The 22,428-nt window shown below is 43.9% G+C and overlaps 1 protein-coding gene across 3 annotated transcripts; it reads right to left on the minus strand.

Moving 5' to 3' along the window:
• Positions 1-60: 60 nt before the first annotated feature.
• On the minus strand, positions 61-21,962 carry LOC147223919 (equilibrative nucleoside transporter 2-like). 3 transcript variants are annotated; one of them, XM_086166335.1, is made up of 14 exons: positions 21,711-21,962; positions 17,673-17,747; positions 17,464-17,514; positions 16,924-17,005; positions 12,421-12,566; positions 12,174-12,313; positions 11,962-12,096; positions 11,714-11,811; positions 8,445-8,514; positions 7,463-7,656; positions 7,290-7,392; positions 6,196-6,281; positions 5,387-5,586; positions 61-4,917 (listed from the first exon to the last, which is right to left on the minus strand). In XM_086166335.1, the coding sequence occupies exons 3-14, from the start codon at positions 17,496-17,498 to the stop codon at positions 4,806-4,808; spliced, it is 1,401 nt and encodes a 466-aa protein (XP_086022461.1). In that variant the 5' UTR covers positions 17,499-17,514; positions 17,673-17,747; positions 21,711-21,962; the 3' UTR covers positions 61-4,805. The 3 variants fall into 3 exon arrangements, with proteins under 3 accessions (XP_086022461.1, XP_086022459.1, XP_086022460.1); XM_086166333.1 differs by lacking the exon at positions 17,673-17,747; XM_086166334.1 differs by lacking the exons at positions 17,673-17,747; positions 21,711-21,962 and adding an exon at positions 18,927-19,015.
• Positions 21,963-22,428: the final 466 nt, after the last annotated feature.

Consider the following 22,428-nt stretch of genomic DNA (forward strand, 5'->3'; position numbering starts at 1 on the left):
TCCAGTGTGAATATATTTCCAAGGAGTAAAAGGTGACAACCACAAGAAGCCACTTGAAACCACATTCAGTCATTTAATTAGTGTAAAATCAATACAAATACAGAACAGACACATTCAGGCAGGGATTCCCTTTGACTTCCAGGACAACGGGAATGCGGTTTTAATGGAGCACAAGTAACTCGCGCATGAACATCAAGTATTAAGGTGTCTCCGCATTTTATTTACAACCAGGAACACAAATCCCACCATGGGGCTGCAGGCAAATCCACTGTGACCCTTCTTGTCTGGTGAAAATCAGTGCGATTAAGGCAGAGCTTCGAGTCCGAGCGACACGCTGACGATGTCCTTTTCCATGTTTCAAACTTCTGAATCTCTTGATATTGAAATGTGGATTCAAAATTAGGGAAACATGATCTAAGACTTTTTTTTTTCTTAAAAATACATTCCATAAGAGATAATTCAGATTGTTCACATTTTAAATAATCCTATGTGTCTCCATATGGCCTTTGCTGCATGTCAACTGTTTTGTGGAATGACAAACTCAAGAAAAAAAATGTAATGTGAATGCAGCAAGAATCCTCTTCTTCCCTTTTACACTCAGCCCTTACGTCTTATTTCAGCAGCAACATTTTCAGGGGTCATTGGATACAAAAAAAAAAAAAAGTAAAGTATACAACATGATCATTTAAAAACATTTCAATGTGAACTGACAAGAGCAGATGACAGTAATTGAGGACTTGGTTCATTTAAATTGAGAGAAAAACACTTAAGCTTAAGAGACGTGCTACAAGTGCATACATATTCTGAATAAAAAAACAAACAGACAATAAAAGAACTAAGTTAATAAAATTAGCTGGCCACAAGTGCTTAAATTGAAAGCATTAGCTTTTGTTGTCCCCATTCATGCCGAGCTAACAGCCACAGCTTGGCTATAATACAATTAAACTAAAGAGTAAAACATTTGGTCACCTTCTTAAAACAATGGGCAAAGTCAGAGGTGTGTGTGTGTGTAGTGTGTGCACTAGCGCTAGTCTGGAGTTAGGCAGAGACAATGATTTGACTTCAATTACAGCCATGGCTTCATCCCTCATCCACTGATATCTTTGAAGCAGAATCCAAGGCCGGATGTAAACAAATGATACACGCTGCTGTGCGGGAAGCTACACGTGGAGAAGTTTGCGACAGGAGGGCCAGCAGAATGAAAAGCTGACGGCTCCATGCTGAACATTACAACTAGTAAAACAAAGACGAGGAGATACACCATTGCAAGTGCAACTGTGGGCCGTGAGGAGAGGTCAGTTTGTCTCTGAACCATGACTGAACAAGTCGAGGAGGGAGAAATCCGTCGGGATGAACAGCTAGACACAGATTTTGTTGAGAAATGGGAAGGGGGCTGTGTGGAGCAAGAGGTGAAGGAACTTGTTCAAACACGTTGGAATGGGTAGAGAAAAGTGTCAGGGGGAAAGACGGTAAGCAGAGCTGGAGGTAGGCGTCAAGATCTCGCCAGCCAAATCCCAGCACCTGGTCTCAAGCTGATGAGGAATCACTGTTCAACTGCCCACACCTGTCCTGTATTTAGCTACTTCAGTTCACATATTTTGCTATTTGAAAACTCTTTTCAGCTTTTTCTGACATACCAGCAATGTAAGGTATGAAAATGTCCTTGCTTTTGTTCCTGTTGTCTTCTTGTTCCATGTTCTTCTATCTGGTGGCCACAAGGTTTACGGGCTTTCCTTACATGGTTGGCATGTAGATCTTTATGTCTGGACCTCTGTCCTGCTGAAGGTGTACGCAGCAGTCCAAGAAAGGCGCAAGAAAATAAACTATAAATATTTATATAAATATAAGTATATTTCATTTGTGTTAATTCCTTTTTTTTTTTTACTTTTAGTTCTAAGTTGGAAGATTATGGTGATCTTGAAATATTAAATAAAATTATATTTATTATTTTTTGCCGCTCAAAATAACGTTACACTCGCAGAAGCCGGTATACCCGCCAGCCGGTAAAGTCCCGATTTGCAGATGCTGTGCGCAGAAGTTCAGGAGCAGAAGTCCCATAAACCAGGTAAAATAAATATTTATGAAGATATTTTGCAAATATTTATTTTTTGTTGTTTACTGACACAGTGATTTTTTTTTCCCGATTTATTTTCAAAATTCAGGTCAAGGCTCCGCTACACGTACTGAAAGCCCAAAGCTCAAAATGAGTTCATTACATAAATAAAATGTAATTTTCTCCGTAATACTTTGTGAATTTCAAAATTGTTTATACAAAGTGTAAAGGTAATAAAAACCAATATATACAGTGGCACCTTTATTTTAGACATCAAAAAGTAATTGCGGCTCGCAGTGTTTTTTTTTCCAGAGGAAACCAGGTCTAGATGGCTCTTTGGGTGTTACGGGTTGCCGACCCCTGGCCTAAACCTCTTGCTCCTTAATCTTAACCCATTAATCGGCCACATATCCGACCATGTGACTTGTTGATCTGCCCCTGAAGGTGACAGTCCTGCACTCTCCACCTCTTCCAGGTGTAGGTTCGTCACTATGAGGGATAGGGGCCCATGGCACATCCATGTTTCGCACGCAAATGTGGCCTTTACCCAGGTTGGCTCTGGTGACCAAGGTGTAGTCCTAATAGTCGTTCCCTCGCTGCGGTGACTGCATCTGTGTAGGACTACACATGGAGACTGAGGTTACATCGAAGGACAGCATGGTTTCATCCATGTCCAGTTTGATCGGTCTCCACTTGCTGGCAAAATCCTAAGGATACCGTTTGTGGTGTTGCTAAGGAAAGGTGCCTATTCTTCCAATGCATTTGGAGAGGTTTCGGGTGATTGATACTGATGGGGATGGCTTAGAGGGGGGGTTTCCATCTTGTGAATTTTAGGAAGTCCACACACTCACTGAGTGTCTTCTATTGGGGGTTGAGGGTATTCTTGTCCCTTTTACACCTTGTGACGCTTTCAATTGATTGGCTTCACTTTATTTGTTTATGAGGGAGTGGAATTTTGTTTGTCTTCCTGTGCTGATGTTGTGTTGAGCCATCTGGGCTTTTTCTGTAAACTTGTTGACTTCATCCATGACTAAACAGGGAAGACATGACATTGTTTCTTCTCTTATCTGAGTAAGTTTGGTTTCCAGGACACTTATCACGAAGTGAGTCATGTGTCATTCGTTCAAGAGCTGTCATCGAGTTATCCAAAGGATGCCTTCTGCAAGCCATATCAACTTAGACCAACCCCAGCAGTTGGATACTGAAAACCCCCCACAGTATGGTGGAACTATGATGAAACCTCTAGGATGATGAGTGAAACATCTTCAAGAGAAGAAATCAAGTCCAGTTGACACAATTTGACAAGGATTAACCCTGACCTGGAAGACTGGATAACCTCCAGACATCTTTATCGGGAACTCACCTCTGGCTCTAGATACAAACGCATACCATCCCTTAGCTACAAGCACATCAGCTATCGAGCAGATGAACCGAAACGAGAAACATCAACCTGGATAGCTGGGAGACCCTGGCCTACAACTGCACGCAATGGAAACAGGACATCCAGACACTGATGGTCAAGCACAAGAGACCAAAAACTGGGCTTGTCCAGTCACAGTTGATGACGCAAACCCCCGCCCGGTGACCGACCGGTGACCGACCCACCCAGGTGCAAACTCCATTGCCTCTGGAAAAGGCTGATGCCTACAAGTGTAGTTGTAAACAGTTGTAACATTTGGGTTTTCTTGAAAGCCCATTTACAGATTCCCCTCTCCTCGCTGTCCGGAGGGATTTTCAAATGTTTGTGGCTTATTCTTCCCCGTGATCGGGGGGGACGGACGAAGTGCACTGTTTTACCCAAGTCACTTATTCCACAGGTCATCTGAATAAAGTCAGGTTCAAAATATATTGGCCAACATATTCTTATGTGCTAATTTTACTTAAGTGACCGACAGCAGAATCTGTAAGTAAATAGCCATCAATTGTCTTGAGTGGGATGATGACTAAATATGAAATACTCTATAAAAACTTGAAGATATGATGTACGCTATTGTTCTAAGAGGGTGACAATACAAAGCTTAGTCCATCATGGTTGAGGGACCTTCGACCAGCAGATGGCAGCATTGGCCGTCATCCCAGAGTGACGGCTGCTGGTCTTCTACAGTACAGTACAACTATTTGTTCGGTTTGTTTTCAAAGATTGTACAAATGAAAATCCATCAAATACTCTTTTCACTTGACAAAATGTCTAATAATTAATTGTTTAGGCCTTTAAAAGTCTACCTGGTATCAAACTAGATCACAGGAATAAGCGCTATTTGACTTTCTGCTGAAAAAAACACAACACAAATAATAGTGAAACTATAGAAACATTGAACTGTCGAGTCTATTGTGCTTCTTCAACAGCGGCAAACTGAGTCAGGTACAGTGTATCATGTCCCTTTTTTCTGCTATTTGGTCGATGCATGGTCTGCTCCTGGGGACCAGTGCTGGTTCAAAATCGGAAGGTGCCTTCACATGTCAAAGCTAGGCTTTCATTGCATCGCTGAAGTGTCACAGATCCACCAACCGCCACATTTAAAAGGAAAATGAATCTAAAAACCGAAATAAAAGCAGCAGCTGGATCAGTGGCTGGGTTTGTTAAAACCAGGTCCAACTTTCAACAGATCTTGACATGTGAAGGCAGCTTTAGGCCGAGGTCCTTAACAGGGCGGTCAGGCAGGAACACACTCACACACCACTTCACAGATGAATGGCCAGGTGTGTGTGTGTGTGTGTGAGAATATACAGGGCTCATGTGGTGTGTGTGTGACTAGACCAGGGCTCGGAGGGGGAAGGACAGAGCGGCACCGATGGACAGACCCAGGGCCAGGAAGAAGGTCATCAGGGCTCCCGCCGTCTCCGCGTCCTTCGGCTCCACCAACCTGGTGGATGAGGAAGAGTGCAAATGGCGGATGAAAGCGAACCGACCGAGAATTAAATCCGTCTCTTCGCGGGGGATGAAAAACATGAAGGTGTTTATATTTCCAGAAAAGGCCTCCACAAGTTTATACGTCCCATGAATTCTATCCTGTCAGAGCAGCATTTAAACATGGAAATACTGAAACTAATCTGTCCTAATGGTGAGACGCAGATGGAGGACAACTTTCAGCAACACCTTAGATTTTAATTTTAATCCCACTAACCAATCAACTACTTCCTTTTACTTTTCATGTAAGCAGGCTGTGGCGTAAATTGGATAAAAATACTCTAACCAAAAGTTTGGTTAATGGGCTTTCGTTGGATAAAAACTCAATTTTGGCATCGACGTGATGCACACCATCTCTGATGCAAAGCTCGCTATTTTGAGAAAAAAAACAACAACAGACAAACAACTTTGTTTCTCAAACTCACTGCGGTGCGTAGGACATGGACAGACAGACGAAGTATCCGCTGGACAGGGAGAAGACGGCCATGATGACGGTGAAGGCTGCGTCGTGGCTGAAAAGGACCGGGAGGAAGGAGCGGCTCTGGACATTGCACAGCATCAGCAGGGGGACGAAGATGACCCTGGAGACCACCAGTGCCGGGAACAGGCGAGACTCTTTGCCGGGCTGGGGAGGGACAGAGGCGGAAATGTAAAGGAGTTGCTGATGGAATTCTATAATTAAACTGTGTTCTGGCCAGAAACATCAAGAAAAACCTTCCCAATCACAGAAATTCAAAGTGAAGATGGTAGAGATTTGAGATCCCTAATGTCTCTGCAGCTGGTTAGACAGAAACGAATTGAAATACCGTCATTCTACATGCAAAGATTCTCTAAATTCAAATACATTTTAAATTTAAATCATCAAAAATCAAAGATATAACACTTATAAGAGGCAACAACAAAAATAGGTGCAGCTGAGCTTTAGGTTGAATTATGTCTTTCATAAATCAATAATTCACAGCTGATCAATCTTTGTCTTGAGAACGGTGGCTGTACTTTTAGGGAGAGAGTTGAAAAAGCTTCTACAATTTAAAAAACAGGAAACAAAGTATTTTCAAAACTAATGCACTTAAGAAAAAGGATCCATGAAAAACCCTCTCGTGAAACTCGCTGCAGCGGGAAGTGAAATTGGGCCAATTCCGAGCGACACGGCAGAGTGAAAACTTCTGTTCCTCCATCGACGCCGTGACAACGGCTGGAGAGGCCGTAACCCGCCGTGCAATCTGACACTGACCCAGCGGATGAAAGTGGTGATTGTTCGGCCCAGCCAGTCGTGGATGTTGAAAATCAGGAAGCAACACACAGCGATGAAGTAGCGCTCTGGAAAGAGGAGGAACAGGGTTCAGTCATACAAGTCATGAAGGACAGGAGGGGGTTCGATGCTGCGTTCGGCTCACTTCACCTTCAGATAAGCATCTTAAGATATGAGCAATATTGAAAAAACACCTGCTCGCGTATTTTTCTCTTTGCTCCCACTCGTCCCTTCATGGAGGCATGATAATCACCTCATAATAACCTCAACCTTCTGTAAGTCAATCTGAGGGTGAGGTCGTCCAGAAATGCTCCACGTTAGATGCCAATTCACAGCACAGCTGTGCTATGAATAAATAAAATCTGACATGACTGGAGTCACTCAGGGCACTTTCTCAACTTCCACATCCCGTGAACACAACAGTTGTCATTTCAATTGGTATCTTTTTCTTCAACTTGCACATCCTGTTAATACGGTTTTCATTTTGTTGCAATAAAATGGTCACTATTTATTGTTCTGGGTTTTTTGATACCTATCTGACATCACTGTGGACAGCAAAATAAGGATTTCCTTGTACGGGGAAACACCTTTTCAAACTGTACATATGACAATACTTTGAATCCTGAATATTTTGAGTAAGGTGCTGATCACTTCATGTAATTCACTACATAGCTCGCAAGAAAATAACCGTTTTTTGCATTGGATTGATGTCAATTCCTTACATTTCAACTTAATTAAACCCTGACCCACTAACCGCATATAAGTTAGATATGCAGTCTCATGATCAGAAAACCAGACGCCCTGCTCTGACAGCATCCCTTTCGGTTCGGTGTAACTATTAAACTGGCCATTGGATGGATGGAGATTACATCAGAAGCGAGGGCGAACTGTTCTGATTGACTTGTAGTTGTGATTTCTCTATAATTATTTAAGAGGGGAGACTTCTAACAGGCCTGGATAGAGCCTCATAGGACAGTTTGAAATGCGAGTGTTTATGTCGCTGCATAAAACATAGGTCTTATGAAACACATCAGTAGGGCTGTTGGCGTGGACGGAAGCCCGAGACACAGTCGTACCCCATTTTCCCGGGAATGACGTTTTGACGTCCGCTGTGACAGCAGGGAAGACAGACAGCGTAACGGCGAACACGAATGTCACGCAGAACGCCATCACCCAGATCTGTAAATAACAATGGGATAAGTTAAAGAAAGTGTTCCATTAGAACATATAAGGTGAGGGGGCAGGTCACCTTTTTGAAGACCTCTATGACGGAGGCTTTGGCCTGGTTCTTCCCACCGTGCTCCAGGGACAGGAAGGCCTGCTTGGTCTTCTCCTGCGGTGCCTCCCCCGCTTCCTCACTGACGCTGTGATCCTTGGACTCGCCACCTCCCACTGAGCCGTTGGCATGGCCATTCAGTTTGTCAGTGTCCACTGCGCTGCTCTCTTTGATGGCGAAAAAAAAACCACACACACACACGTCACACACACTGCCTGAGTAAAGTACATCGGGTGTGGAGCGTGTGCGCATGTATGTGGAACATTGTGCGTCCGAACAGGCACCATCATTGTTCGGACGTTAGCGGGAGGGTCGACGGATTTAACGAGATAATTTCCGGAGCAAACACAAGTTCACGCACTGTCACTCAAATGCCAGATATAATGCTCACACCGCTGACTGGTGGAGACACTAGAGGATACATTGACAAGCCGTCCACAGCTGATTTAGTAGTTGAGAGGTTGTTGGAGACGTGCGAATCCCACGGCAGGCAAAGTCACGCTAAACAATGTTTCACTGCACCCAGTTGAAATAGCTCGGAGTGAGACATCTTGCTTTATCTAAATCTCTGATGCACACTGGAGCAGACGGCGTGGACGGGCTAACGCCAATCAAGCAGTCCAAAGTTTGGGAAGGTTGTGGATGGGACATGGCGAAATAAATGTTTACCTTAACCGCTGACTGCAATTCCTTAGCATTTAGTTATTTGTTTACCGAACTTTGTTAGGCACTCAGTTTCGCACAAATTGCACCTTTGTTTGAGAGAAAGAATGCCATTTTTAAAAATGTAATCTGTTATACCTGTTTTTTATTGCCCCTTGCAAAATTAGTTGAAAATTGAAAGTTTTTTTTTTTTTTTTTAAATAATTTTTGTTATGAAAAGAACTATTGAAATAGTCATCATTTGCAGCCCTGAAGTTAGGAGTGTGTGGAGTGTGTCAAAGCAGATTCCCACCTGTCAGCAACTCGTCTGTGGCGCCCGACTCGTATTTGACACTTCTGTTCAGATAATACTGAGCAAACTCCTGCGGGGAGACAGAAAAACAACATCCTAATGAGACATAATCTTAATGAGTCCAGAAACTTTGTTACGCGTTGAAGGGTTTGAATGGATAAAATCTTCTCCTTTTGGCTTTTCCATTCAGGGTTCCCGACAGCGAATCAACTTTCTCCATCTAACACTATTCTCCACAGTCTCTTCTCTCACACCAACTACCTTCATATCTTCTCTCACTACATCCATAAATCTTCTCTTTGGACTTCCTCAAGACCTCCTGCTTGGCAGGTCAAATTCCAGCATCTGTCTACAATATATTCACCATCCCTCCTCTGTACATGACCGAGGCATCTCAGTCTGGCTTCCTTGACCCTCTCTTCAAAACATCTAACATGTGCTGTTCCTCTGTTGGACTTATTCCTGATCCTATCCATCCTGGTAACTTGCAAGGAGAACCTCAACATCTTCATCTCTGCAACCTCCAGCTCTGCCTCCTGTCTTTTCGTCATTGTGACTGTTTCTACTCCATACAGCATTGCTGGTCTCACCACTGTCTTGTACACCTTTCCTTTCATTCTGGCCAATAGTCCTCTATCACATAGTACCCCTTCTCCACCTATTCCAACCTGCTTGAACCCGTCTCTTCACCTCTTTTCCACACTCTCTGTTGCACTGGACTGTTGACCCCAAGTACTGATCTCCTCTAACTTCTTGATCTCCACTCACGGTAGCCTCACCGTTCCACCTAAGTTCCTCTCATTCACACACATACACTCTGTCTTGTTGCGAATAACTTTCATTCCTCTGCTTTCCAGAGCATACCTCCACCTCTCTAGATTTTCCTAAACCTGTTCTCTGCTCTCACAACAGATTACAATGTCATCTGCAAACATCATGGTCCATGGAGATTCCTCTCTAACCTTATCTGTCAGCCGGTCCATCACCACTGCAAACAAGACAGGGCTCAGAGCTGATCTCTGATGGAGTCCATCAGAGTCTGATGGAGTCTGGACCTCCTCCTTATTCTTTTCTGTTAGCCCTACAGCACACTGCCTCACAGCTAGCATACATGTCCTGCACCAGTCTAACATACTTCTCTGCAGATTTCCTCATACCAGAGCTCCCAAATTGGCACCGTATCATATGCTTTTTCTATTTCTACAAAAGCACAATGCAGCTCCCTCTGGCCTTCTCTTTACATCTCTATTAGCATTTTCAAAGCAAACACTGCATCTGTAGTGCTCTTTCTAGGCATGAAGCCTAGACAGGGGATGGGTGGGTAGGGGCTGGAGCAGATTGCGACAAGAGGTTGGTTCACCCTGGATCCATCGCAGGGCCACATATGGGCTCACATACAACTTGACACAAGCGTTAGTGTGTGTGTATGCACATATGCTCACTCACTCACTCACTCACTCACTCACTCACTCACTCACTCACTCACTCACTCACTCACTCACTCACTCACTCACTCACTCACTCACTCACTCACTCACTCACTCACTCACTCACTCACTCACTCACTCACTCACTCACTCACTCACTCACTCACTCACTCACTCACTCACTCACTCACTCACTCGCAGGTCTGTCAGGGTCTCCAATGAACCTCCTGCATTTGTTTGGAAAGTGGGAAGAACCCAGAGAACCCTGATGAACCCCATGCAGATCATTCTTTACATCTCCCGCGCATAGCATGCTATCATAACCTGGTCTTGCCTGTTTCACAGTGATTGACATCGCTGCTTGTTGTACTACTCTGTGTCTAAGAGTAGAGGAAGTGTTTATAAGAGTGTGGGAAAGGTTAAGAAGAGTTAGGGGGGTGTCTTAAAGCGCTAGCACCGCCCCACATGTAAATAAAATTTAGTATAAAATCACCCCCCACACACACACACTTCCCATGGCACACAAAACCCTGCAAATGATGCAATAGTGACAAACATCTCTCCATAATTCCACCAATACAGACCAGAGGAGACACATAAAAAAGAGCAGGGCAGATGTTTGAAGAAGGTCACGGGAGTATGGTTTGACGTGGCGGGGGAGGAGGCCTGACAAGGCCGGCTGCCCAAATTATGGGAATGCATTTTCACACCGTTGAAAACCATCATCATCTGTGTCTGGTAAACATTTTCATCTCGCTAAAAGGTTACGGGCCCAGCAGATTCCAAAGATGACGGATTCCATTGGAACGTCACGGCGGCATTCATGTAATAACACGATCACACCTGAATGCTACTCCGCGTACCTGGTATGGTCTGCTACCGGTGAAGTTAACAGCCAAGTCACACAGTTTATGTTGCACAGTCAGGGACAGAAAACAGTGCACACTGAATATCATTGCCACTATAATTGTGAAGTGACTTTATACTGTCCATATCATACATTTCCCCAGGATTTTTGTAACGGAAATGTGAAAAACAAGTTCAGCAGAGTAAGCGGACTGGTGACGGCTGTGGCTCACCTGGAGCGGCCATCCCTCTTAAGTGTCCCCGGGCAGGACGCTGGAAACCCCAGTTGCCCCCGGTGGACTGGTTACCGCCTTGCATGCCATCGCGTGTGTGAATGCAGTGTAGCGAAAAGCGTTTTAAAACAGGTGTGGAAGTGCTAGACAGTAATACCTTGACTTATGAGTTTAATTGGTTCAGACAAGCAAAAGAAAACTGGTTTTATTGATTGTATTTACCTTGGAGATGGAGGTTTTCATTTCATGCTCTATTAACTTACTCGCTACACATGCTACAATGGATTGCTTAAGTTTAACCTGCACACTATGCTGAAGTTTTTTGACAGCGGCGGTCACCCCTCAGTCAAATGCTCAACCTACATTGTTGTAACTCAGATCTCAGCTCGTGTCATAAAACAAACCAAAAAAATTCAAACCAACAGAGCAACAGCCTGTGTCTTGAAAAGTTGATGCTTTTCTAGTCAAGGTTCTTCTGTATGAGTAGACTCAATTCAGCATTCACTCATAATCAGTGAAAATGAAAGAGGAAACTTACGCATTGATTTATCTGCTTCTAATAATACATCATTAAAAGGGTCAGTTCTGTTCATCCAGATTTTTATCATGTCTCATTATTATGTTTGTACAAGCCAACAGCTTTCAAATCCAATTTAGACTGAATGGTTTCGACCTTTTCATGTGTGGAAAACAGCTGTCTGTGTGATGGTTCAGAACAGGAAAGGGACCATGCAGCGTGGGGTTGATATGGATGCAAACTGACCATGCGAGGCAGAATCAGGTAGCAGAGGAACGTGACCAAGGTCCCGACACATGGTGTGATGAAGTAACCCAACGCCGCAGACTCCGAGTCTGCGTCACCTGAGGGACGACACCATCGTCAGAAACCAGACATTCGTTGCGAGAAGGGTTTGATTTTAACTCAACAATGGTATTCGTGGGCTGTTACTAGGCAACCAGGGGAATGAAGCCCCCCCCCTGTAGCATTGTGTGTGCATGTGGACGACTCACTGGCGATGGCAAGCAGCATGGCGATGGCGGCGAAGGTCCCGGCAAGGCCTTGGCCGCTCATGAAGATGGTGCTGTACTTCTGGGGCAGCAGACCGACCAGGCCGAACAGGCTTCCCTGCAGCACGGCGCCGAACGCTGGGAGAAAACGGACGACTCACTGGGACATCTTGGCGCACAGACACTCTCGCTCAACGTGGAATAACAACACTTACAGTTAATGAACCATATGGTAGCCATGGTGATGGAGAAGAAGCGGTCCTCCTCCATCGGCACTTTGACAAGCACTGCGGTGAGGACGAACAGCAGCAGGATGAAGACCAGACTGCCGCCAATCCTCATGGTCTCTGTTACCCTGAAACCAATAATTTGAATTGCATTCTCACGTCTTCTAATCAAAGGGGCATTTCAAAAGCACACTCTCTGCAAGACATGTTTTTTCACATGCGGTGCACGCCTAACCTCTGGTAGAGGATGGAATTTAGCAGTGTGAAGAGCAACAGCGGCAGCTGGGACAGCAGGGTCATCCAGTTGTTGAAGTAGTAATCTTTGCGAATGACCATCGTGCCGTTGATCGACTCTTGTGTGTTCAGGCGACTCTGGAAATACTAAAATCCGGGGCAAAAGTGTCATCAATGCCGCAAGCATCTTGCATGAATAGAAATCATCTGGACAAACCTATCTGATGACAAATCTACAGAACCGTGGGCAGCTATGGATATTTTTCATGGATTCCTGTTGGGTGAACAGTGCTGTCTGCATTGTCAAGGTAGGAGATTAAACGGCACTGACAGACAACCTTCTAGAAAGGGAGGGGCTCAACATTGGCCAATATTCACAAAGATGCTTCCATAGCCAGAATTAAAATGGGGAATACTGGTCCTACTGTGATTCAGTGAAGAAGACAACAACAAATGGCAGCTGGGTCAGGTGTTTTGGTTTATAATGATCCACTTCCTGCTCTCACCTCCCTCCTACCACACTATACAACCCCCACCGTCACATCAGCAACTTCCTCAGACAGACTCCCTCACCCTCTTATCCCCCTGAATATAGACAAAGACCCTTCTCCCCTCCACCCTCTCTCCAACCACGGCCTCACGCTAACCTCCAGCCAGGTGCAACAAGAGTTCTCCAGGCTGAGACAGAGCAAAGCCTGTGAGCCGGATAACATCAACCCCAGGGTCCTCAAGGTTTGTGCTGGGCAGCTTGCTGGAGTCTTCCAGCACCTCTTCACCCTCTTTCTGAGTTTGCCTGACCTCTGGAAGCCCTCCTGCCTTATCCCAATATCAAAGAAAGGACGTCCAAGTGCACTAAATGACTATAGACCTGACTATAGACACTAACGTCACATGTTATGAAGTCATTTGAGAGAATTGCACTCCAGCACCTGAAGGAACAGCCATCTGCTTTCCTGGACTCTCTGAGGTTTGCGTACAGCAGCACATCAGTGTGGAGGACGCTATCATCCTCCTCACACACGGGGCCTTATCCCAACTGGAGGGTGCAGGAAGCACTGTGAGAGTCACTTTCTTTGACTTCTCCAGTGCCTTCAACAGCATCCAACCCACCTTCCTTAAGGACAAGCCGCTGAGTACGCAACTTCACCTCAAGATCACTGCTCTTGGACCACCTCACAGGACGGCCACAGTCTATCCGGATGGATGGCTGTGTTTCTGAGGGTGTGGCGTGCAGCACAGAGTGCCCAAAGGTCTCCATTTGTCTTCATCCTCTTCACTTCCAGCTTCCGGCACGACACCAGCTCCTGCCACCTCCAGAAGTTCTACAATGTCTCTTCTATTGTTGAATGCATCAACGGCGATGAGGAGGAGGACTACACAGGACCATGAGTTTTGTCGATTGCAGCAACCGGAACCACCTCCTACTCAACATCTCCAATACCAAGGAGGTGGTTGTGGACTTTAGGAAGGATCAGGGGAGACAGGTACCAATCACCATCCAGGGTGAAGAGGTGGAGATCGTGGACTCCGACAAGTACCTTGGGGTCCAAATCAACAATAACCTAGACTGAACACACAACACTGATACACTCTACTGAAAGGGCCAGAGCAGGATGTTCTTGCTGAGGAGACTGAGGTTGTTTGGTGTCTGCAGTGGGCTCCTCAACACTTTCTACCAGGCTACGGTAGCCAGCGCACTCTTCATGGGTAAAGTGCACGGTTGGGGCGCTGCCAGGACTGGTGAGGTCAACAGGCTCAACAAGCTAGTGAGGAGAGCCCGCTCAGCAGTGGGACTTAATCTGGACCACCATCAATTGGTGGTAGCGGGGAGGTTGAAGAACAAATCGGTAGCTATCCTGGACAATCTTTCCCACCCCGTGCGCGACATGGTGTGGCTGATGGGCAGCTTGTTCAGCCAACAGCTCGTCCCACTCTGGTGCAGGACGGAACGCTTTAAACGCTTGTTTGTGCCCACGGCCATCAGACTGGAGAACAGCACACAACTCTGAGTGGCTGAAGTTGAATCTGTGCTTCTACTACCTCACTCATGAACAGGTCATCATTCTGTTTGTTTATTTTTTTTTTTTACCGTTGTTGTCATTCCATTCTCACCCTGTTTACCATATTTTCAGAACTATAAGGCACACATAAAAGTCTTAGATTTTGTTCAAAATGTGCGGCGCGCCCTATAGTGCAGTGCGCCCTGTGTGTGGTGTTGTTGTGAAGCTGACGTAGTAGAGAACACCATGAGAACGTTAAATAGGGAAGTGTGGGCATTGATTGTACATAAAAGAACGGGTATGTATGTTATGCAGAGCATTGTTGTTTTAACAACCCTGAAAATGGCAAAGAGACACGCTTATGAAGCACAGTTTAAACTGAAGGCCATCAGCTACGGGGAGGAACATGGAAATCAAGTAGCCATGAGAGAATTTAAGATTAATGAATTGATGGTTCGCAAGTGGAGGTTGCTGGAAAACGAGCTCCGACAGGTCAAGAAGACTTTCCGCGGCCATAAGGCGAGATGGCCCGAGTTGGAGGAAAGACTCGATTAGTTGATCATCGAGCAAAGAAATGCGTGAACCGGCCGTCCAAAGTAAAGCTGTGACGGCGTGGGAGGGAAGGTTGACCGATGGAGACCACAGTTTCACTAACAGTGGAAGGCAGCGCCGGGTTACGCCACAATTTGCGAATGGTTTGTAGATGCTTGGGCTACCGTGTCTGCTGGCACTGTTGTTTGAGCTTTCGCAAAGTGACTCTGACACTGAAGAAAGTGAACCTGGCATGTTTGATGGAGATTTAGCGCAGCTGTTCAAATCAGTAACAGTGGATGAGGACTTTGATGGGTTTGATTGATGACGATTACCGGTAAAAAAAAAATGTGAGTGCGTTGTTCATGTAAGGCGGACGTAGCAGGGGCCACCATGAGAACGTTAAAGGGGAAAGTGTGGGTGTGGATTGTATATTAAACCCGGATTGTATATAATCAGGTGCGCCCTGTGCGTGTGTTAAATATAGTAATGGCACATATAACTGAGACTGCCCCTTTTGGTAAGGTGCGCCTTATTGTTGTGAGAATACGGTATTTTTACCCTTGTTGTTTTCTGCGTCCTTTTAATTTGCCTCTCCTATTTATCTAAATATTCATATTCATTGCTACTGTTGTGCTGCAGTGACAAATGAGTTTCCCCGATGGGGATCATTAAAATATTACCTTATCCAAAGTACTATTTATTTGTGCACACAAACATGAATGGTGTTCCCAGCTTGTTGCGCAGTATCCGGTTTGAGAGGATACAAATGCATTTAAGGACAATTTAATGTTATCACCTTAAGCTGCCCATTGAAAAAACATTATTATTAAAAGAAAAAGATGTATATAGTTGAGGCGACATTAGGGTTTTTTAACACCTCCAGAAGTCTCTTTTTCCTTTGGTCTACTCCCTTCAGGCGTCAACACAACACATCATCTTCCTCCATCAAACCCTATTTTCTGCACCCTCTTCTCTCCCACCAACTAACTTTATGTCCTCTTTCAAGAACTCCTCTCTGGTGTTCCTCTCTTGGCAATTCCAACCTCAGCATCCTTCTACCAAGATCTTTACCGTCACTCCTCTCTCCATGTCCGAATCATCTGTCTGACTTTCATCTCCTGAAAATCCAACATGTGCTGATGGACTCATTCCTGATCCTCTCCATTCTCCGTTCTCCTCACTTCCATGGATAACCTCAACATCTTCATCTCTACCCCCTCAACATTGCTCTCTAAACCAGAGAACATGCTGGCCACACCACTGCTCTCTTTCACCTTTCTTTCAGCCTGATACTCAAAAACCGATGTCGCGAAAAAGGCAACAATCCACCATACTCTGAGGTGTATAGCTGCTGCAGCATGCACTGGCGCTGCCTGATTTTTGTTGACCTCAAACATAAAGTGTGTCTTGACCAGAGGACAGAATCTGATATGTACCCTGGGTCTGACACGGCCTATTTGGACTGGGATTACAGCGCTGCTCTTGTTGGTTGTGTTGCCAGGAACTTCACACCCTTGGTATCATCGTGCTACTGCAAATAGCCCCGGGTGGAATGTCGGGAGACATTCACATCTAGAGGCCCAACTTGTGACAAAGGTGAATGAGGGGCAGTGACTCGCAGAGTCATATGATGGACGGTATGGATTTAGGAAATGTCCTGATACGTTAAAGCCCCAGACTGCTTAAAGCATTGGAGGTCAAACGGTTCAATCCTGACTAATACAATACACAAAGTCGACTTGCATCGAGAAGTCAGATCTGGTTTTTTGAGAAACGATACAAAGAGCTTTTCTTTCTCACTCAAACTGTCATTCATTGCTTTGCAGGGCATGTGATTTTTTTAAGAGTCTCATGATTCCATCTGAGCTAAAAAAAAATACTACAATCTTTGATACACGCTCTCCCAGAAAAATGCACAGTCCAGATTTTTTGTTTTGATGGATTGAATAACTGCAAAAAGTGCTTTTTACCAGTGAAGCCGTCATGAAGAAGTTCCATGGCAGCAGTGTTCCCAAGCCCAGGATGAAGAAGATGATTCCCACCAAGCCGCCACTGAGGGTGTGGAGTAAGCATGTCAAAAATGTGTATGAAGATACTTCTTATCCAAGACAGGGCTGCACACAATTTGAGCTAATGCTGTAAGGATGACTTAATCCAAGGCTGGGATTAAAATTTTCTCTGCAACAGAAATATTAAGATTTTCTACTTCATGTACTTTGAGTTGGTGTGCAGCATTCGAGATCATCTTATGAGCCAATCACACCATTTTTTGATTAAAAAATAAAAAATAAAAAATCAATCCCAGGTTGCTTAGGACCTGCAAACAGCACACCACATTGGTCAGATATGTCAGATAAGGGAGTGGATATCAGCAAAGTGTTTCGTAACACAGTTACGCAAGTGCAGACATACATACGAGACCCTCAGGCATGAGGCAAAGGTGTCCAAAACACAGGTTATGTTACAAGAGTTAGTGCCATAACAGGAACCGTGCTGCAAATTCAACTCACCGGTCTGGAGGAGCATCTGCTTGCCTTTTCATCATGGAGTGTTCGATGAAGCTGCGCAGACGGGGAGAAATGCAGTTATTTTCCCCATAAACTCCTCTGTATAAAGACGCTGTGATTGGGCTATAGTTTCTTTTCCTCTCAGTGAATGCCTCATAGCCTCCCTCTGAGCCATAAAGATGACATCACGCTCTTCCTTATGATGTCAGTACCTCGCTTTCAAGTGTTTGTCCTGACACAGGAGAATCGAGCAAAGACATCTTGCTACACAGTGTAGAGCTCGCGGTCTAAAAAAAAAAAACAACAATCGCTGTCAAAAACAAACGACAATCGCTGTCAAAAACAAACGACAAAATGCTTCCAGGTCATGGGCAACTGGCTTATTTCACTGAATCACCTTCTGATCTTCCCGAGAATTCTGTTCAACCTCAAGTCTGCATTGCTATCGAAGTTATCTCCAGTGCATAACAGCTTGGTTACAAAAGTAGCGCTTGTTGCTTGGTAACAAACAAGTTTTTGTTTCTTCATGTTTCAATGTTATCCCTTACTGCAAACCAGGATTCCCAAGTACACGGTGCCATTCTTGTCACTCTTTTCAAGACAAAGTCTCTCTCTCACACACACACACACACACACACACACACACACACACACACACACACACACACACACACACACACACACACACACACACACACACACACACACACACACACACACACACACACACACACACACACACACACACACACACAGATTGGGATTGTTTGTTTTGTGTTACCCTCTAAGATCGCCTCAAGGCACGGCTGCGGTTCTACCTGCTGCGTGGAAGATAAAAGGCCTTTATTTTGGGAGTCAGACAAACTTTTTTTTTTTGTTTTACAAGTCTACATCTTAATTTATCCCAAGTTTGATAGCAGAGAAGGGTCTCAGACACAGCAGTATTTTTTTTACCCCTTACTAAAATTGCACTTACACTTCAACCGTCTCTTAAGTCAACATCACCCGTGCACAAGGCCGTTCCCTTTCAAAGCCATACGAAAACTTTCCTCATGAAAGTGCATGCGTGGGGTGAGAGCTGATTGTACAGCCTTGGTGAGGCACAAGGTAAGTGGAACAATAATGTCATTTTAGTCTGGACAGAATATACGGTAGATCTATGCTTCTCTGATATTTAAAAAGAAGTCATTTTGCTGCTGTCTTTGTTGAGTGACTCTTGTTTAAAACATTTTGATGAATATCAATGGTATCAAAGGCAACAGTTAAAAAAAGATAAGATATATTTATTGATCCCCATAGGGGAAATTCTTTTGTCACAGCAGCGTGACAGTTATAGTATCAATAAATATGAACATAAATATAGAGAATCCTGCATAAACAGGCAACAGCTATTCTATTCTGAATAATAGGCCCGTTCTTGCTGATATCCTGCAAAATACTACTGAAAAAAATAACCAGTGACTTACCTGCCTGCATTCCCTTCAACCTGAAAGAAGATACCTGCTGAACTAATCTGGCAGCAAACCAGTGGAACGACTTTGACTGTATGAAGTGGTTGCGCCTTGGGAGTCATTTGCGTTTCAAGTACACACAGACAGATGTGTGGAGCAGGCTAAAGGCTGTTGGGAAAACATGACTCCAAAGGTTTAGTGTGTCCTGGCAAATATCGTTGGCTTGACTTACAAGTCATTCTTAAAATCCGTACAAAAAATCCTGTTTTGTATGAGCATTTAGGGGATTTGAGTAACAATTAGTCTGAAAGTTGAACCTGAATATTTGCCAAACTAATTTTGCTGGATTATAATATTTGAAAAACAAGAAGGATCAGCCAAATGCCAATTTTCCATTAGTCTTATAATTCGAAAAATATAAAAAGTGGTGAAAATCAAGGCTAGGTTTTTATTTTAGATAGCATTTTTCTACAAAATTCCCAAACCATCACAACCATGGCGATAATTAAATATTTCTTGCCACTCTACCATGAAGAGGGGCACAGTGTTTATAGCAAGAAGGTCCCTAGTTCGATTCCGGGTGGCGTTTGCGTGTCCTCCTTGTGTGTGAGGGTTTTCTCCAGTTTCCTCCCACAGTCCAAAAACAAGCAGTTGATCAATCGGACACCCTAAAACTTGCCCAGACGTGTGATGAGAGAATCAGTGGTTGTACGTCTCTACATGTACTTGCAGTAGATAATGAGTGAGTGAATTTCTATGAAGAGTAAAACTGCCAAGCGGCTAGATGAAAGGGGGCAGGGAATTCAAAAGCAGCACCGTTCTGATATCAAATAGTCTGCAAGAGTAAGTACACAAAATTAACCTTTAAAGAGATAAGACAATTGTTTTAAAAAGCCTCACAGTGTTTATAAGAGGATAATTACTGATGGTAGGTTACGTCATTTTATTTCTGCTCCAGGCATTTTTAAAAACTGAGGAGGGGGACAAGATGAAGAATATTCGTTCATCAGCCACAAACAGAACTAATACCTTCACCTCATGGTTTTGTACCATTATTCTTGCCTCTGTTAATGTAAAACATACCTTTAGGCACTGAATTAAGCTGGGCTAGAAGTCGAAAAGTTACATTTAACAAGGCTACCTGCACGAACCGCAAAAAAAGTCCCATAGTTAGCACAGGAGAAAAAAAAAAACTGTCAGCGCAGTAGCTAAAAATGAAAACAAAGTTCCAAAAAAGTTGAGAACTGGCCAACGGGGATCTATAATTAAGGAAATAAGAAAATTAGTGACATCGGGACTTGAGATTACCCCCATTTCCTTATTTCCTTAGAAACCGCGATCACATTATATCCAAAACGGTTTTTGGTTTAAAACATGAGTCACCACTGACGGAGATGGGATTACAGCACGTGGGTTAGTCAGATTAGAGGTGGGGGGGGGGGCGGGGCTCTGCCGGCACTGTTCAAATATCACCGCCGTGCATATTCTTCACACATACATTTCAAAATGCTGAGTATATTACAAGTACATAATTCATCTAATTCTGTACACATTTATCCCCAGTCTGTCTGTTACCCATCTCCATCTATATATTTACAATCCTTCCAAATCGTTTTATTCACCCTATTTTGTATACATTCTGTACACCCATTTCATTCTGTGTATATACACACACGTCACTCTGATTCTGTGAATTTTAATCCATATCTCATTTTGTGGATACATATCTTATATTCATCCAGTTCTTACTCCAAAAATCCGCCTTACTCTATCTGTACGTATGTATGAATACATAAAATCCACCCCATGGATGCTAATTACCCATCTCATTCCCTCTCTCTCTCTCATTCTTCAGATATATATGGCTAATTCAAATCCACTACTGTATGTATACTCTCTATATCCATCTCATTGGTATGTCTGCCTTCAATTAGTCAGTAAATTACCCATCCCATTATGTAGATATGAGATATTCATTTCATTCTTGTATATATTCAAGTGTGTTAATAATTTATATACTTACACGCACAATCAAAAATACATGACATCTATTTCATTCTGTGTGTGTGTGTGTGTGTGTGTGTGTGTATATATATATATATATATATATACATGACATCCATTTCATTCTGTGTGTGTGTGTGTATATATATATATATATATATATATATATATATTTCCAGTCTGGAAGGTATTTAATCATTATTTGAGAGTTTGTATTTAATTAGTCCAATTCCATTAGATAATCTTGACCCAACTGTATTCTTAAAAACCAGACTTTATTGTTCCCAATCGAAAACAATACATCAGTTTCAGCAGAAAAACAACATATCATCTCTCTCGATACACACGCACACATTATCTGCTTATTTTAGATTCTGCTATCTCAACCCTAATAATGTGCGCACATACCTTGCAGCTTCAACAAATTTAGTTCCTTCTAGGAAGAACAAAATTTATCCATTAATGTAAACACAGGAGCAGCAACTCGAATTGTTGTTGTAAATAAATCAAGCTCCGCTAAGGTTTGTATTCGATAAGCTTCGATCGGTTTCACCTGTTGTGCCCCATTCGACGGCAGGAAAATAACATAGCATATATGACCAGTCGACGCTGTGGGTCGCGTCACAGAAAATGTTAATTACCGGACGATTCGGGCTCCGTGCTGAAACCGGACAGGATTTAATGGTAGAAATAACAAGACAAATGAAATTATTTCATTATCCAGACCCCCGGAGAGACGGGAGTGAAAGGAACGACTGTATCCCGTGCGGTGATGGAGGTGCCTAGCATACTTACTCTATACGTTTGTGGTTGATTTTCGTTCACGTCTTCGGCATTAAATATCCGCACCCTTTATATCCGAGAGCTCCCGGCTGTCCCAGTCACAGTGGGATTTCGGCACGCCGAGTGTGAGCGTTTTTGTCCCGGCCAAACACGTGGCGGGGAGACTGCAACCCTCCGTGGTCGGCTACTCCCGCTGGGTCGTCATCACTACTAAGCTAGCGCCGCAGCCTACCTCTCTGCACATACACAAGTACATATACATGCACATACACAACCAGATGATGTGCGTGCACTTCCGGTGTACCCCCGCCCCCACCCGTGGGGTGCCGGGCGGAAGCCCAGCTCTTTACTTCCGCTTCTGGTTCTTGATCGCACCTGACCACGCCACACCTATATAAGGTTCGTTTAAAGAGAAAAGTGCCGTGACCTGATGAACAATTAACTCGGATAAATGGTTAAGGTGAAGTTAATAGCGTTGCTGTCTTCTCAGTCAAAAAAAAAAAGTGAAAATGCATTATAAGGACCCCATGCTAACGCTAGCATCGCCGCATTTCCTTTTAATCACCCGCGCTGATCCCTTTTCTCCCATGCAATCAACAAGCGTTACGTCATTCTTAATAAAGCGGTGCGCTTCCTGACGCCATTGTTTCTAAATAACAATTAAACACTCAGGTGGGAGATACATTCTAAATTAAACTATTTAGTCGTTTGCATGAAAATTGTTTTAACT

Source organism: Fistularia commersonii, chromosome 19, assembly GCF_037954325.1.
Source record: "Fistularia commersonii isolate RoL2024-O1a breed Wild chromosome 19, RoL_Fcom_v1.0, whole genome shotgun sequence".
Classification (NCBI taxonomy): Eukaryota; Metazoa; Chordata; class Actinopteri; order Syngnathiformes; family Fistulariidae; genus Fistularia; species Fistularia commersonii.

What these genes read in the sequence shown, in the direction of transcription:
- LOC147223919 (XM_086166333.1), bottom strand. Translation starts at nt 17,498, where the DNA reads ATGATGAAAAGGCAAGCAGATGCTCCTCCAGACCG. An exon ending in GTCATTCCCGGGAAAATGGG is followed by an intron (nt 6,282 to 7,289) that starts GTACGACTGTGT and finishes TCCTCTTTCCAG; the next exon opens with AGCGCTACTTCATCGCTGTG. An exon ending in TCACCACTTTCATCCGCTGG is followed by an intron (nt 5,587 to 6,195) that starts GTCAGTGTCAGA and finishes GTCCCTCCCCAG; the next exon opens with CCCGGCAAAGAGTCTCGCCT.